The sequence below is a fragment of the Brachionichthys hirsutus genome, chromosome 19 (assembly GCF_040956055.1).
Source record: "Brachionichthys hirsutus isolate HB-005 chromosome 19, CSIRO-AGI_Bhir_v1, whole genome shotgun sequence".
NCBI lineage: Eukaryota > Metazoa > Chordata > Actinopteri > Lophiiformes > Brachionichthyidae > Brachionichthys > Brachionichthys hirsutus.
The window spans coordinates 6918273-6935998 of NC_090915.1; the positions used below are offsets into that span (position 1 = coordinate 6918273).

At 46.4% G+C, this 17726-nt stretch overlaps 1 protein-coding gene across 1 annotated transcript; it reads left to right on the forward strand.

The window, feature by feature from the left end:
• Positions 1–1065: 1065 nt before the first annotated feature.
• On the forward strand, positions 1066–4307 carry fbxw2 (F-box and WD repeat domain containing 2). The gene is made up of 7 exons (XM_068753278.1): positions 1066–1350; positions 1867–2089; positions 2700–2894; positions 3159–3292; positions 3502–3588; positions 3661–3830; positions 4019–4307. The coding sequence occupies exons 1-7, from the start codon at positions 1084–1086 to the stop codon at positions 4305–4307; spliced, it is 1365 nt and encodes a 454-aa protein (XP_068609379.1). The 5' UTR covers positions 1066–1083.
• Positions 4308–17726: the final 13419 nt, after the last annotated feature.

Below are 17726 nucleotides of genomic sequence, written 5' to 3' on the forward strand. Positions count from 1 at the left end.
GTATTAAACGTGATTAATGTTTTTATTCGCCAGAGGTGGAAAAAGAATCTGAGGTAGTGAAATGCATATGTATCACATAAGAGTGGGTGAGAAACATCAGATCCAGACTCTCTCATCAAGAAATGTTTAGCAAAAGCTCTTGAAGAAAGTTTAAAAATGAATGAACTATTCCCCAGTTTGTCTGTGATTATGGCTTTTTTTGTATTTTGGTATTTTCCTTATGATGTTGGAGTTTGCGTTCTGGAAATTGCTTCAAATAATCTATTACAACTGGGGTAATACATTTGTGCATTTGTTATAGCATCTAAAGTTGAGATATCCTTTCTATTTTTGTGACTGAAATGTAATTTCTTTGCAGGGAGGGTTCTACAGATAGTTCTGGAGTATATTGAACTTTTGAACCCAAATGTTTCCTTTTTCTGACTGCAGTCTCTAGAGATGCCATCGTTAATGACTAGCATCTCTAGTTCTACCTAAAGAGCCTTTAGCTGACATGATCTGCTTAAACGTAATGTAGATCCATACTCCAGCTTCTAGCAACATTCTCTTTGCCTATTCTTCCTGGACAAAGGCCTCCAGTTCTGGAATATTCCTTGTTTATCTTTTTGCTAAAACCTTCAAATCTGACCAGGAATTTTCTATTCATTCCAGTCGGGCAACTTGAAGGGCTCCTAGAATGATCCAGCACTATTTCTGATACCATATCTTGATAAAGTCTGAAGTTTGCTGTTCTTTTGAAATGTCTAATGCGGTCTAAAACATCTGTGACTCATCTGGGTGAGATGACCTTTCTGGGTCATTTGGGTCAGCAGCGGTGTACATCTTGGGTTTGGGGCCTGGAGACTCGATTTATGCTTTAAAAGGGGAAAAGACTTGCTGAATCTTTCTTCTAACAGAATATCTGTTTGTTGCAAACTGCTAATGAATAGTATATTTTGCAAATTAGCATATAATAATATACACAGTATACTTGAATCCCATAATTTATCCCATAATTTGAACTGAGCTAGTTGTTCTTCTGTTGCTGCTGGAGTCTTACGTCAGACTGTTGTTGTAGACGTTGCAGGTTGCTCTAATGTGCCCATGGAGAAGGCGGCGTTCGCGGGGTGGCTGGAGTCAGTCTCCGCCTCTTTCCTTACTCTGAGCGACCAGCAGCGGAACCAGTCTCTGGACCATCTCATATCTTTAAGCGGTGCTGCTCAGCTCCGTCATCTGTCCAATGGACTGGAGACTCTGCTCAAGCGTGACTTCCTGCGCCTCCTTCCCCTGGAGCTGGCCTTCTACCTGATGCGCTGGCTCGATCCTCAGACTCTCCTCACCTGCTGCCTGGTCTGCAAACAGTGGAATAAGGTAAATATCGATTTCCTGATGTCTCAAAGTGTCGTCACGGGCCTACGGCACGCTTCTAATTTACGTTATGATTCTTTTTTCTTTTTTTTTTATCCTCCATTACAAGTAAATGGGGGAAATCTGGATTTTTTTTGTATCCAGACGGATGTCCGGGTCGCTTAAAATGTAATGGAATCTAAGTTAGACAAGGACCCATTGTCAGATCGATCGATGAGTCATCGCTTGTTGATTGTGACTGAAACAGAAGAAACTCGTGTGGATCATTAGAAGTGGTGACCTGTGGAGCTTGATTTAACCAGTTCCGGTGAAAGGTCAGGAGGTGGCGGTAGTGAGCGGCTTTATCCATACGGACAGAGGCCTCTGGAAATTGAGGCTCTCTGGACTCAACACAGGACAAAAACAGGTTAAAAAAAGAAGGATGAGGATGGATGATAGGTTAGCAGCTTTATTTTATGCCATGCGATCGACGGGCTCCACTGGCCCGCATGCGTCTCTGAGCTGTTGGTCTTCCTGCAGGTGATCAGCTCCTGCACAGAAGTGTGGCAGGGTGTGTGTCGAGAGCTTGGCTGGAGAATTGACGAGTCCATTCAGGATGCATCGCATTGGAAGGGGGTCTACCTGAAGGCGAAGCTGCGAAAGGTACAGCTGAAGGATCAGGAGGCCTTCGAGACGTCGTCTCTCATTGGCCACAGTGCCCGGGTCTACGCCCTGTACTACAAGGACGGCCTCCTCTGCACAGGTACTGCTGCTTTCTTCTCCTCGTTATCATTGGAACTAGAGTCATGAACAAGTGGTTTCTACTCCTGATTTTGAGCCAGAAATTTGGGTTCTGATTCCTAATTAATAAGCTATCGCTATTATTTCTAAAAACTCTGATATGGATGCTTCCACAACTGTTACTAAACGTGTTCCATTTTATTGCTATAGTCCATGACAAATGTTTGACGTGTTGCCACATCAATGTTAGACAGTTGTGCAACTGGCCTTGACAAAAATGTTGGGTTATTTATTTATGTAAAACGCTTGAAACAAAGTGATCCGAAGAACAGATGGACACGATCTGCATTTATTTCCCGTCGCTGGAGGAAGCTACAGCAACAAGTTGTATAAAGCTATAACTGCCCCCTCCACTTCCTGCCCCTTTTTACCCCCCCACATCCACCCGTCTCCCTTGTTGCCCACATCGACGCTGGCTTTTCTCTTTGAGAAGCCGTTAAATCGTTTTATTCTTCCTTTTGCTTTTCGTTTCTGAAGCGGCGCCATGCTAACGTTAGTTTTCTGTCTTAAAAACGGACAGCTCGATGCGACGTAGAATCGCCCAGACATCATAAAGGGCTTCTTCTCTCCAGGATCTGACGACCTGTCGGCCAAACTATGGGATGTGCGCACCGGACAGTGCATCTATGGGATTCAGACGCACACCTGCGCCACAGTGAAGTTTGACGAACAGAAGCTGGTGACTGGGTCCTTTGACAACACCATCGCGTGCTGGGAGTGGAGCACTGGGGCTAAAATCCAGCAGTTCCGCGGCCACACCGGAGCAGGTGGGTTCACGGCCTGAGCCGACACTTGTAGCTCGTAGAGGAATAAAGTTTTAAGGTAATTTTATTAGCGCTGTTCATCCCAGAGGAGGAACTGAATGTAGACGGAGCCAGATGTCGATGTCCTGGCTGAACCTGTTGCCGTGATGTCGTTGCTATGACAGCATCCCACGCATGACTTGATATGACCTTTTACTCTGTGTGTGTGTGTGTGTGTGTGTGTGTGTGTGTGTGTGTGTGTGTGTGTGTGTGTGTGTGCACGCTCAGTCTTCAGCGTGGACTACAACGACGAGCTGGACCTGCTGGCCAGCGGTTCTGCAGACTTCAGTGTGAAGGTGTGGGCTCTGTCTGCTGGAGCCTGTCTCAACACTCTGACTGGACACACCGAGTGGGTCACCAAGGTCAGCCTGCCGCCCCGGTTCAGGGTCCAGTAGGACTGTGCGATGTGATGTCCACACCCTGATGCAGTCAGCACACCCCACACGTTCTTCTGTGGATTCATCCGTCTGAAATGACCTGTCCCTGTCGAGTTTGTGCTTGAGTTCCCGAACATTTATCGTCTTTAACGGTAAATGGTGTGCGAAATCTGTCTTCCTTTGACCTAAATCAGGTAATACTCCGAAAAAGTGAAGTAGAGTCCGTGGTGCACCGTCCCGGCGATCACATCCTGCTGAGTGCCGATAAGTATGAAATTAAGGTAAGCGCCGACCTCGGGGGGGGGGGGGGTTGTGTTTGGGACACGAGGAATCCAAATGTGTTCCATCTGCAGGTCTGGCCTTTAGGAAGAGAAATCAACTGCACGTGTTTGAAGACGCTGTCCGTGTCGGAGGACCGCAGCATCAGCCTCCAGCCTCACCTGCAGTTCGACGGGCGCCACATCGTCTGCAGCTCCGACCTGGGAGTCTACCAGTGGGACTTCGCCAGTTTTGAGATTATCAGGTAAAAAAAAAAAAAAAAGAAGTGCGCATGACATTACATGCAAAATGCAAAGGCATCCTTTGTTTTCATGGATGGAGAGATGCTGCCATCCTGAGGCGGGACTCCCCGCAGGAGGAGATCTAACAGGATCCATCCGGCTAAATAGAAGATGATTGAATAAATGATCCGGCATCTTTTCGTGTTTCCAGGGTGATAAAAACACAGGACCCGGCCAACCTGTCCCTGCTGAGCTTCGGCGAGGTGTTTGCACTCCTTTTCGACAACCACTTCCTTTACGTGATGGACCTGAGGACAGAGGTCATTTCGGGCCGCTGGCCTCTGCCCGCGTACAGGAAATCCAAGCGTGGATCCAGCTTCCTGGCCGGCGTCACCTCCTGGCTGAACGGGCTGGACGGGGACAACGATTCTGGACTGGTGTTTGCCTCCAGCATGCCCGATCATAGCATTCACTTAGTGCTGTGGAAGGAGAACGGATAGAACCGGACGGACGGCGACCCCTAACCTGCTGGGACGTGAACCCGAACAGCCGAGAGAGGTCGTGCATGGACCAAACGTTTTGTATTTATCTGTTCCTCATTCAGATTGGATGCTGAAAGCGGTCTGAGGTGATGTGGTATTGCTCACAGTGTTAGATCAGCACCTGCCGACCTCATTGGACAAAGAGAAAAATGGATTTTCAGAAATCCGAGATGTCGGAGAAATTGCACACGGAATTGTTCTTGTGATCAACTTAAACTGTGTGAATGTTTTTTTTTGTTAGGTTTGCTCTTTGATCGGTTCAGCATTGTGCAGTCATGTTTGTAGTCCCCCCCCCCCGGGATCCGTAGGCTGCTTTTTAAACAAACTAAGTGCATTAAGGACGCGACTCGTGCTGGTTAGACGGCAGAATCTGGATGAAAAGGGAAAGAGCCCCAATGTCTTCACCCAGAGAACGGTCTTTGTCCGTCTCCTCTGTCTCGCTGATATTTAACTAAAGTGTGTCGCAGGTCTGCCGGCGGGTTCAAATCCCAGACTGCAAAGGGACCCGACCATTTCGTTCATTTAAATCTCCGAACCAGCAGCTCCCTCGTAAGGGTTGTCTGGTCTAAATGTCGGCTCGAGAATCGTGATGTGCCTTTTCTTTTCTTTTTTTTTTTAAAGTTCATTTGATGTTCCAGGCTTGATAACGCCGGCGCCGTCACGGCGAGGCGATGGCGCCGTGGCGGCGTTTTACGTTGGCTCTTTCGTATCGACCGTGCTTGAACATCATCAGTGATTTTATCGCTTCCCACCTGACATGGCTTCATCAGTGAATCGCTTTACAAATCATTGACGAGAAGACGGCAGGTTATTTTTCTAAAGGCATCACAGCGGAGGAAGGCGCTCCGCGAGGTTGAAGGCATAGTTACTATTTTAGATATTGAATATTTCGGTGGACGTTGTGGCGTAACCAGTGGAACAAGCCCCCCCACTCTGCGCATCACGTCGACGGGCAAGTCCCAACGAACCAGCGCTTTGGTTTCCTTTGATGTCTTCCTTTGTGCCAGGCGGGACCACGAGGACGGATCGTATCCGTGCGCACCAAACCCACACTAAACTGCTTTTTTTGTACATGCGGACCGTAGCCTGGTTCTCACGTGGTAATTGGACACAGCAGATGTACAGACTGTTTAGTTTTCAGAAATCTAATTAAAAACGGCACCAAACGTACTGTGTCTTACTGTCGTCTGTTTTTTGGTCCACCTCACCTGGACACACCTGGACATGTAGCGAGTCGTTGGCACAAAAAGGGGTTTTCTACTGTATCAAAGGCCTTGAAAAAAAAAATATCCCAAAATAGCATGTGGCTGTGTGTTTTGAGATCCTCCCTGTAATCTAATAAATCAAGGATCAGACTAATAATGTTATGCTCCACGTGTTCTCCCTCCGTACCTGGATTACCTGACGCAGCGCATCCCCCCCCCGCAGCACACACTCACCCAGGCGGAAGAAGAAGTAGATCTCACCAATCCCGGGTTAATTTGGACCGGATCCCTATAATTTAGCTCCTTTCCACTGTGTTCCTCATATACATGGTCATTACCCGAAATGGCAAAAGTATAGACATTTGGATCTTTGAATCGATTCTGGAGTGTGAAGTCTGGTACCGCGGATACGGATATTTCAGTATCGACCCGCACACCGGCGCGGCAGTGGAGGTGAATCCAGTCGTCTCTGAGTGTCGCTCATGTTTCCTTTGGTGATCCAGGGACAATGTCTTCAGTGGGGACTTTGAGGGACTTCGCGAAGGACCGACTCTCCGCTGCTGCTGAAGAGATAGTCGGAGTCTTCCTCCGAACTGTCGATGCCCACGAGCAGGAGATCGAGCGTCTGCGCAAACTGCTGCAGGCTGCGTCAGGTATTCCGCGAAAAAAAGAAGCTTCTTTAAAAAAAAGATCATCTTCTCAAACGTGATGAGAGACATCTCTGTCGTTAGTTTAGGTTTAGTCCCGCCCTGCTGATGACGTGTTGCTGCAAAAGTAATGTATATTACTTATAATATACATAAACCACGGGATTCCGTTATTTAGTGCCGTTATTATCATTTACTTAACGGATCCAGCGGTATGTTCGAGCCGACACCGATGTTCCGTTGACTTTGTAACCGAGATGGGTTCGATTCCCAGGTTCGGAGCCTGACTGCGATGCGGGGCGGTGGCCGGGAGGGTCCACTCCCCCCCCAGGTGAGATCATGCTCAACGGAACATCGGTGTCCGGTCGTTAATCCGATCGTTAACATAACGATAACAAATCAGGACATTTCAACTTGATGGAAACACAATAACACAATCCGTGCGTGATGCAGAACGCAACAGCGGGAACACGCGCAGAGAGCGTGTCAGGCTCAAACAGCTCATTTAACCAAAGGACCAGGCAGTCATATTATAATCACACAAAAAAAGATATACACCGTCCACATGGTGACCTGGATCAGCACCAAAAGGTTCTGGATTGTTCTCGGTATCTTTATACACCAAACCATGAAAAGTAAAAATGAGTTTGTGTATTTTAAACTGATTTTATTAATCCATAAATGGAGTTTTAATGTTAAAATGTAATATTTTTTCCTGCCCTCAATCTGGATCAGATCCAGAATACATTTTGCTTGATAGTGCACATCCAGACCCCTTAATGACTGATGTTATGTGAGTGAACTTAATGCATATTTTACAAGATAGGATTTATGTGTGTCCAGACAGGATCGCGCTCAACATTTGATCAAAATTTAGACCAAGAACCATCTTCAGATTTTTTTCCCCCGCCAATATCCACCCAGCAGTTTTTCCGTAATCCTGCTAAACGCAATGTGAACCCCTATTTAAAAAAACAAAAACAATTCCGACAAGCTCCATTTACTACAACGTTAATGAAAAGTTCAGTGATCCAGAATCCAGGATGTCTTCTGGATCATCACCAAAATGTAATCACCTGTTCCTGGAAACATTCCAAACATTTTCTGACAATTTCATCGAGATCTGTCCGTAATGTTTTGAGTTATGTTGCTAACAGACAACAAACCAAAGACGGGGACTACATAACCCCCCGCCTCAGCGTCTCATATAAAACTTGCGTACTTTAGTATTAGTAGAACATTATCCTGTTGGTTTCTGTTTGTCCATCCATCCAGAGCTCCCTCGGCAGCATGTCCTGAAGGAGGAGGCTTTCACTGAGGAGACCTGCATGCATGGGGAGAGTAACTCCATTGTTGACCAGGAGGAAGCGGAATCTCAATGCATCAAACAGGACGAGGAGGAACTCTGCACCGCTCTGAAGGAGGAGCAGCTTGTTCCAAAGCAGGAGATCACCTTTGCGTTAACTCCTGCTCACTGTGACACAGAACTCAACATCAATCACCAACGTCCCACTAACAACTCTGATGCAGCCGGCAGTCAACATGTGACAGGAAGCGAACATGAAAACTCATCAAGTGAAGCTGCAGAGCCGAAGACAAAGAACAGAAATTGCAAGAGCGAAAGTGACCACCGGTCTCCCTCTGAAAACTGCAGTGTAGCTGAGAGACCAAACCAGAGAAGAGGTCAGCAAGGATTAGTTGGGGGTGTGCCGCAGGATTTTGTAAATGTAAAAAATGTGCCGCGGCTCAAAAAAGGTTGGGAAACACTGCGCTAGACTAACACTTTTATTTTGAAACTTTCAGCGGAAGTTCCATCATTGTGATTGTGACTTCCGCTATTTAACGCCGGGCATTAGTGGCATCAGAAGTGTGTCTTGCACCGGACCGCACGGCCAGGTTTGGCATTTTCTAGCGTCGAAAGCGCTTAAAATGAGATAAGAGGAGTTAAAGGAGACCAAACGAATCCGAAGGCTTTGAAAAGGTAAAATGAATTTCCCGATTTATGACATCTTAGCCGATTCACGCGCAATATAATATGCTAACGGTAGCTAGGCGCAGCTAGCTCGAGCACCTTTTGTATTTTCTCCAAATCCCTTTTTTCTGTTTTGTTCTCACGCCGATCCTAAATACCGCTCGTTTTCTGTGAGTGTCCCTTTGTTTCATGTCACATAAAAAAGACCGATGTGAGAAAGTAATAAGGCCAAAAAAAAAAAGGAACTCCTGTTCGTCAAATGACGATGAATTAACTTGTAGGAATGTTTATGGGATTCTGAGCCGCGAGAGAAATTAGACACCCTCAGGTGAGCTCTTTTGTTGAGCTGCACCCAGGTGTGGCTGGGGGGGGTAATGAAATGCAGTTTAGCATCTAACCGGAAGTGCAATTACGAGACAAATATTCAGGTTAAAAAGATTTTACACTTGTTACGTACACGGATTTGGTGTTAGGAAGATTCTACAATAATAATATACGGTGTCTTAATCCTCCTCCTCTGTTCAGAGATGGTTTCTCCAGAAATGGCTTCTTTAACTCCTCTTTAAGCGTGCGTGTGTGTGTGTGTGTGTGTGTGCGCGTGTGTGTGCGTGTGTGTGTGTGTGTGTGTGTGTGCGCGTGCGTGGAACAAATGGCACAAACAACTTTCAGGTGACTTCAACCTTCCTCGGCTGGAGGCCCAGAACTCTTTTTGTTGTTGTTTTTGTCATTAGATGTTATTCTGTCTCTCTCACAGTCCTCAAAAATGCGGAGTCGACCTCTGACCCTGAAGGACAGCGATGGCAGGCGGCAGGGCTTGGGGGCGGCGACGGCGACGCCGCATCCAGCTCGGCCTTCGGCTGACGATGAGGCCGGTGGCGGCGCGTCTGAAACGCGTGCTCGTCCAATCGCAGAGCTTTTTACCTTTTCCTCAGCACTGCCTCCTGTAGCCGTGCCCCCATGCTGCGGTTCTCAGCAGTTGCCATGGAGACGATATTTGAGTCGGCGAGGGGCGTAACTTGTTTGAGTCCCCTGAGGCCATTGAAGGACTGGACAGCCCCGCCTGGCCTGAACAACGACCACTGGTTGGTTGGCTCTAATATTAACCCTTATTAATATTCATGAGTATTAGTACATCATAATATTGCACTTGGAGCATTAACTATAACTTTCCTTTCTCCTTGCAGCTATGTGCAAATATACCCTATTTTAATGTCTTATTTCTTTGTGCGTCATTTTTAATCGGTGTGCGGTTCGTGCATTTTAAGTAATTTATATCTCTGACAGCCCAGCTCCTCCCACCCGGCGACTTCAGAAGCAGCGGTCCAATCACAGCTCCCGTTGCCTACGCCTCCCCCGGCGACGGTCTCTTCCTTCGCCGTCATCTTCAGCCAATGGACTGTCTGCTCTGCTTTCCACGAGCCAATCGACAGCAGGCCCAGAGTTTCTCAGCACGAATGGAGAGGTGGATATTTTTTTTGTTCTTTCCTATTTTTTATTGTCAAGTCATTTTTACTCATAGTTTCCACTGATTGGATCTCTGTGTCCATTTTATGTCAGCGAGCCAAACGCGTCTCACAGATTCGAATCCGGCGGGCATCACCGCGTGAAACGTTGCTCACGCCAATGGGACTGCCAAAGGTCAAAAGGTAGGTCGCGTGGGTGTGGAGGAAATGAACACAGTCATTTACAAACACATTGACCATATTCCAAAATCATCAGTAAACATTTTTTCAGGTTAAAGAAGAAAGAGTTCAGTCTGGAGGAGATTTATATACGAACAAGAACTACAATTCCCCCTCAACCAACAGGTAATGGTAACCTTTAAAATGAATAATGCAAATCTCGCTGAATCTCCAGTCTTCTACCGTGTTTTGTTTTTCACCCCACAGGAGTCTTGAAACAATATTTGAGGAGCCACGGGAGAAGAATGGAGCGCTACTCCTGATTGGACGGCAGAAAAGACGGAGGGTTCTCCTTTTTCCTGACTTCACTCAGCCCCGGAAAAGGAAGAGACTGCAAGGTGGGTTGGGAAATGTATTGAGAGCATGATAAAGCGACGGTAGTCTCCTTATTTGTGTCCCTCCTTCGTGTTATTTTGTATTTTATTTCTAACTACGCAGTTGTAATCATTATTACTACATAGAGGTAGCACTTCTCTTTTCATCATCTTGTTCTTCACACTTCTTTTTTCAAAATGTTTGTCGACTTCAGGGGCGGGACTTCCTGTTACCATGGTCCCCAGGAAGTGGAAAGCATCTCTCCGTCAGTGCAATGGCAGCGTCCCTCGTGGGGACGAGTCGGACGTGGATGTGATGCTGGTGGAGTGACTCAGTGCTCCCGAAGACTTTCTGATACAACGAGGCTTGGATGTGTGATCTGTGACATCACATCCTGTCAGCAAACCCAAGGCCAAATGAACACATGGTTTTTTTTTGCAGTGTATTTGCTGTTTTATTTTTTACAGTGTTGGATGTGAAACGTGAACCAGATGGATAGAAATATAAATGTACATTTTCTTCGTATTGCTGATCTGCTCGGAAGAAAAGCCCATAACGGGCAGCTTATTTTCAAGAGGTTTGTTAACATCAATACTCTATTAGTACTGGGGCAGTACTGAATGAGTACTACGGCAGTATTGTGTGAGTACTGGAGATCTAAAATATTTGGACCTTTTTAAAATGTAATATATTTCAGCTGGCAAAATGTCTACATTTGGATCAATACAATTTGTGCCTGCAGTTAGGTTTGTTGTTGATTATTTGTGGACATGAGATTAAAGTATGTATATTTACATTCAGATTGTCTGTGATATCATCATTGGTGTGGAGAATTTGTTAATGACTGGTTATCAGCTGGTTGAGTTTATGCTGGCCTCACAGCCAGATGGTACTGGGTTCAAATCGTGTCTGCGTCGGGGTTCTCCTGTCTCCGCCCACCTCCAAAAACATGCAATTTAGGGGGATCGATTACTCCAGATTGTCCGTAGCGTATGAGTGCGTGCGTCGGTGCGTGCACGGGGGTGGGGGAATAGTTGGTAGCAATGTGAAAAGTTCAAAATGCCCCGGCTTCAAATCCCACCACGGGAATGGGATAGAGAGGGGGTAGCAGGGTAGGCCCAGGGCCGCCTGGGCGGGGTGAAGTGGACCGGTCCAGTTCACCCCGCCCAGGCAAGGCCCCAGGCCTACCCTGCTACCCCCGCTCTACCCCACTCCCACAGCGGGACTCGAACCCGGGGCCTCCGACACGGCAGTTGGTAACAATACCAACCACCCCCCAGTGCGGGGTAGGAAACTCGAGGCATTAACAAAGTCATACTCGTCGGATGATGAGGTGCTATTTCAGACCACAGCGTGTTGCACTGGAGCTCTGCTTTTTCCTTATGTGACATCGTGCTGAATTCTCGGTGGTGCAGTGGGTAGCACACTTGACTCCCAGCCGGAAGGTCCTGGGTTCGAGACCAAGGGGTGCAGCATGTGGTTTTTTTTTTACAAGAATTTGAGGTTTGTTGTTTGGTCCTCTGCAGCTGTGTTGGATCAGTCGTTCTTCGCCTCTGCACTTTGTGATGATGCTGGAGAGACACTGATTTTGGGTGTGAGAGTTATTATTGCGTGTGGATTTTGGTTCATGGGTTAATGTGGCTTCCAGTGTGTGTGTCTCTAGTTCAGCTTTTCCCAACCGGTGTGCCGCGAGAGATCGTCAGGTGTGCCGTGAGAAATTTTCCAAAAAAATATATATATATTGTAGCGATCGCGCGAGATCACGTGAGGCGCAATGCATCATGGGAGTGACTGGGTTGTGCTGTTAGCACCATGAGTCAGAATGGCTGACTATGAGGAAAGGGGGGCGACCGAGGAGACCCGCCAAGCCACACCATCACCACTGCAGCTCCAAGGAAGACCTCCGCGCTTCCAGCGGGCCCCCCCCGCTCAACTGACCGTTGCTACCGGTGTGATGAGGTTGGTCACATTGCACGGGATTGTCCTGCTCCTGCTCCAAAGGCCAGACAGGCGGGAAACGACAGCGGAGTGGCTCAATGAGGGGGCTGCCACTCCGACCTCCATACCCCCTCCAAGGTAGATGCACGCTGGTGGGCCGCTGTGGCCATACCAAAGGACTGTATCTGAACTGCTGGCTTGATGGACAGCCCTGCCAAGCCTTGATGGACACGGGGTCCACCATCTCCCTGGTAGGCACCGACACTCTCGCCTTACCTTCCACTGCGTGGACGCCAACCGACACCAAGCTGATGACAGTGACAGGGGAAACGGTTGTCATGGGGGGGAGCAGGCGGCTGACAGTGAGGGTCGGAGACCAGGAGGTGATCCATGAGTTCTGGCTCGCCAACATCCAGGACCAGTGTATCATCGGCCTGGACCTGCTGAACCGCTGGGGAGCCCAGGTCGACCTGGTAGGGAAGGCTGTCACCCTTGGCGGAGAGCCCATGGAGCTCCAGGCTGGCCGAGAGAGTGGGAACCGACCGAGGAGGCGCCACCAATCAGCTGCAGTTCAACTGCCTGTGATTGGATACTCCGTGTGAGAGGGCAGCGCTAGGCATATTGCGTCATCAGCTGATGGCACCGGTACGGCGCGACTGACCGAAGATAAAACCACAATTATTCCTGCGCTTTTAACCCACAATGGCCGAAGGAGGGGAAAGTGTGTATTTGGTTGTGGATATTCTTGAAAGGCCATTTTCAAGACGGACCTTTACAGAGAAGCTACTAGCTTCGGCTCACGAGAGCTAGCTAACCTGTCCCGGGTGGGGAAAGGGTTGGTACGCCGCTTCCAGGCTTCAAACTTTTGGGTTACAGCTTCTGAGGGTCGCTGCAAATTGTTCTGCTGGGAATTCCTTTTGTTTGCAAGGGATCGATTTAATGTTTGGAGCAACACTGGATTTAGGAACTTTAAGAAAGGAGAATGGATTTTGTTTTCAAACGGGACAGCCGTTTTGGTGAGTACCAACATTTTATTTATCTAACATGATAACGAAATAAAATCACAGATATACCGTAAATGCAATGTGTGTAAATAATGTGGTGCGCCGGTGCAGCTGTGTGATTGTAGTGGAAGTACAACACGTTGTGTTGCAGTCTTTCTTATATTAAACTGCAAGTTCGCAATTTAAAGCTTCATGGTGGACTTTAAAACGTTTAGGGAAAATGTTAAATTCCCTTTTATTTATAGCTTTGATAGTACCACGTATAGTGGTAAGTTTTAATTGCTGATGCAGTTTATTAATTTTTAAATGCTCCGGAAAAAATATCCTGTGTTGTACACAATTGAGGTGATGCAGCACCCAGTAGTGCGTAAGTGTGTGTTTGTACATTATTTCTAAAGCAGTGGTGTCATAAATGATGGTATTATGAGGGGTATTTATTCAAGTCAGACAAAGTAGGACTTCACTGAAGGCCTAGGTGTAAAATGCACCGCCCGCCACTGCAAGGATATTCAAAATCAACGACAAATGCAGAACCGAAACCAACAGAAAGACATTCTAGAAGCACAATTCACAGTCAGCAACTCAACAACTCCACCACGTCAAAGAGTGACAGCCAAGCATCTAAAAAGACTTTCAAATGTGATGATTGTGGAAAGCTGTGTAGGTTTAGATCAACACTGGAGGCACACATGATATCCCACACGGGTGAGAAACCATATCTTTGTACAACCTGTGGGAAAAGATTTGGATTGAAGACAGTACTTCAACGGCATTTAAAGATCCATACTGGTGTAAAACCACATTTGTGCAACACATGCGGAAAAAGATTCATTAGAAAATCAGCATTAACCCAACACACCAAAACCCACACGGGTGAGAAGCCGTAACTTTGTCCACGAGGACGGATCGTATCCGTGCGCACCAAACCCACACTAAACTGCTTTTTTTGTACATGCGGACCGTAGCCTGGTTCTCACGTGGTAATTGGACACAGCGGATGTACAGACTGTTTAGTTTTCAGAAATCTAATTAAAAACGGCACCAAACCTACTGTGTCTCACTGTCGTCTGTTTTTTGGTCCACCTCACCTGGACACACCTGGACACGTAACGAGTCGTTGGCACAAAAAGGGGTTTTCTACTGTATCAAAGGCCTTGAAAAAAAATATATCCCAAAATAGCATGTGGCTGTGTGTTTTGAGATCCTCCCTGTAATCTAATAAATCAAGGATCAGACTAATAATGTTATGCTCCACGTGTTCTCCCTCCGTACCTGGATTACCTGACGCAGCGCATCCCCCCCGCAGCACACACTCACCCAGGCGGAAGAAGAAGTAGATCTCACCAATCCCGGGTTAATTTGGACCAGACCCCTATAATTTAGCTCCTTTTCACTGTGTTCCTCATATACATGGTCATTACCCGAAATGGCAAAAGTATAGACATTTGGATCTTTGAATCGATTCTGGAGTGTGAAGTCTGGTACCGCAGGTACGGATATTTCAGTATCGACCCGCACACCGGCGCAGCAGTGGAGGTGAATCCAGTCGTCTCTGGGTGTCGCTCATGTTTCCTTTGGTGATCCAGGGACAATGTCTTCAGTGGGGACTTTGAGGGACTTCGCGAAGGACCGACTCTCCGCTGCTGCTGAAGAGATAGTCGGAGTCTTCCTCCGAACTGTCGATGCCCACGAGCAGGAGATCGAGCGTCTGCGCAAACTGCTGCAGGCTGCGTCAGGTATTCCGCGAAAAAAAGAAGCTTCTTTAAAAAAAAGATCATCTTCTCAAACGTGATGAGAGACATCTCTGTCGTTAGTTTAGGTTTAGTCCCGCCCTGCTGATGACGTGTTGCTGCAAAAGTAATGTATATTACTTATAATATACATAAACCACGGGATTCCGTTATTTAGTGCCGTTATTATCATTTACTTAACGGATCCAGCGGTATGTTTGAGCCGACACCGATGTTCCGTTGACTTTGTAACCGAGATGGGTTCGATTCCCAGGTTCGGAGCCTGACTGCGATGCGGGGCGGCGGCCGGGAGGGTCCACTCCCCCCCCAGGTGAGATCATGCTCAACGGAACATCGGTGTCCGGTCGTTAATCTGATCGTTAACATAACGATAACAAATCAGGACATTTCAACTTGATGGAAACACAATAACACAATCCGTGCGTGATGCAGAACGCAACAGCGGGAACACGCGCAGAGAGCGTGTCAGGCTCAAACAGCTCATTTAACCAAAGGACCAGGCAGTCATATTATAATCACACAAAAAAAGATCTACACCGTCCACATGGTGATCTGGATCAGCACCAGAAGGTTCTAGATTGTTCTCGGTATCTTTATACACCAAACCATGAAAAGTAAAAATGAGATTGTGTATTTTAAACTGATTTTATTAATCCATAAATGGAGTTTTAATGTCAAAATGTAATATTTTTTCCTGCCCTCAATCTGGATCAGATCCAGAATACATTTTGCTTGATAGTGCATATCCGGACCTCTTAATGACTGATGTTATGTGAGTGAATTTAATGCATATTTTACAAGATTGGATTTATGTGTGTCCAGACAGGATCGCACTCAACATTTGATCAAAATTTAGACCAAGAACCATCTTCAGATTTTTTTTCCCGCCAATATCCACCCAGCAGTTTTTCCGTAATCCTGCTAAACGCAATGTGAACCCCTATTTAAAAAAACAAAAACAATTCCGACAAGCTCCATTTACTACAACGTTAATGAAAAGTTCAGTGATCCAGAATCCAGGATCTCTTCTGGATCATCACCAAAATGTAATCACCTGTTCCTGGAAACATTCCAAACATTTTCATCGAGATCTGTCCGTAATGTTTTGAGTTATGTTGCTAACAGACAACAAACCAAAGACGGGGATTACATAACCCCCCGCCTCAGCGTCTCACATAAAACTTGCGTACTTTAGTATTAGTAGAACATTATCCTGTTGGTTTCTGTTTGTCCATCCATCCAGATCTCCCTCGGCAGCATGTCCTGAAGGAGGAGGCTTTCACTGAGGAGACCTGCATGCATGGGGAGAGTAACTCCATTGTCGACCAGGAGGAAGCGGAATCTCAATGCATCAAACAGGACGAGGAGGAACTCTGCACCGCTCTGAAGGAGGAGCAGCTTGTTCCAAAGCAGGAGATCACCTTTGCGTTAACTCCTGCTCACTGTGACACAGAACTCAACATCCATCACCAACGTCCCACTAACAACTCTGATGCAGCCGGCAGTCAACATGTGACAGGAAGCGAACATGAAAACTCATCAAGTGAAGCTGCAGAGCCGAAGACAAAGAACAGAAATTGCAAGAGCAAAAGTGACCACCGGTCTCCCTCTGAAAACTGCAGTGTAGCTGAGAGACCAAACCAGAGAAGAGGTCAGCAAGGATATTCAAAATCAACGACAAATGCAGAACCGAAACCAACAGAAAGACATTCTAGAAGCACAATTCACAGTCAGCAACTCAACAACTCCACCACGTCAAAGAGTGACAGCCAAGCGTCTAAAAAGACTTTCAAATGTGATGATTGTGGAAAGCTGTGTAGGTTTAGATCAACACTGGAGGCACACATGATATCCCACACGGGTGAGAAACCATATCTTTGTACAACCTGTGGGAAAAGATTTGGATTGAAGACAGTACTTCAACGGCATTTAAAGATCCATACTGGTGTAAAACCACATTTGTGCAACACATGTGGAAAAAGATTCATTAGAAAATCAGCATTAACCCAACACACCAAAACCCACACGGGTGAGAAGCTGCATTTGTGCGACACTTGTGGAAAAAGATTTAGTCAAAAAGCAAACTTGACGCAACATTTTACATCCCACACGGGTGAGAAACCATATCTTTGTACAACCTGTGGAAAAAGATTCATTAGAAAATCAGCATTAACCCAACACACCAAAACCCACACAGGTGAGAAGCCGTAACTTTGTCCAAGAACCTGACAGTGTTCTCCAGCAGAAAGGTCGAGTGAGCTGAACACTCCAGATGCTCCAGGAAACAAGGCCACATTTGCGTCGCTGGTTATGTGTAGACTCTGGGTTGTGACCTGCCAATAAAGGTATACTGTAAAAAAAAAAAAAAAACCCGCTGGTCCAGTTTTTACTCATTACCATGTTTGTTCTTAAGCCACTGCAACAACGAAAACTTTTAAAGTTTTATCCACCATCGATTTGTCTTTCAGAAAGATACATGTATCTGCAAATTGACTTATGTTAAATTCTTTAATGAAAATGGTAATTTCTTGTATATCCTTGGAATGATTAATAAGCAATGTTAATACTTGTGTTGCTATAATAAAACGCTCTGGGGAGAGAGGGCTTTAAATCTAGGCGAGAATCCTGGGTTTAGAAACACGGAGCGACTATTTGAACCAATTTACAAAAAATTGCCCCCAAATCCAAAAATTGTAATGTCTTTAACAAAAAAAGGGGTTTTCCACTGTATCCAAGGCCTTTAAAAAAAAAAATCAAAACTAGATAACATTAGCGGGGCCGTCTTAAGCCAGAAGGCTTCGCTTGAATTCAGATTTAGTGGCGCAGACGCCGAAGTCGAATTCAAGACAAGCTTGAGACAGTT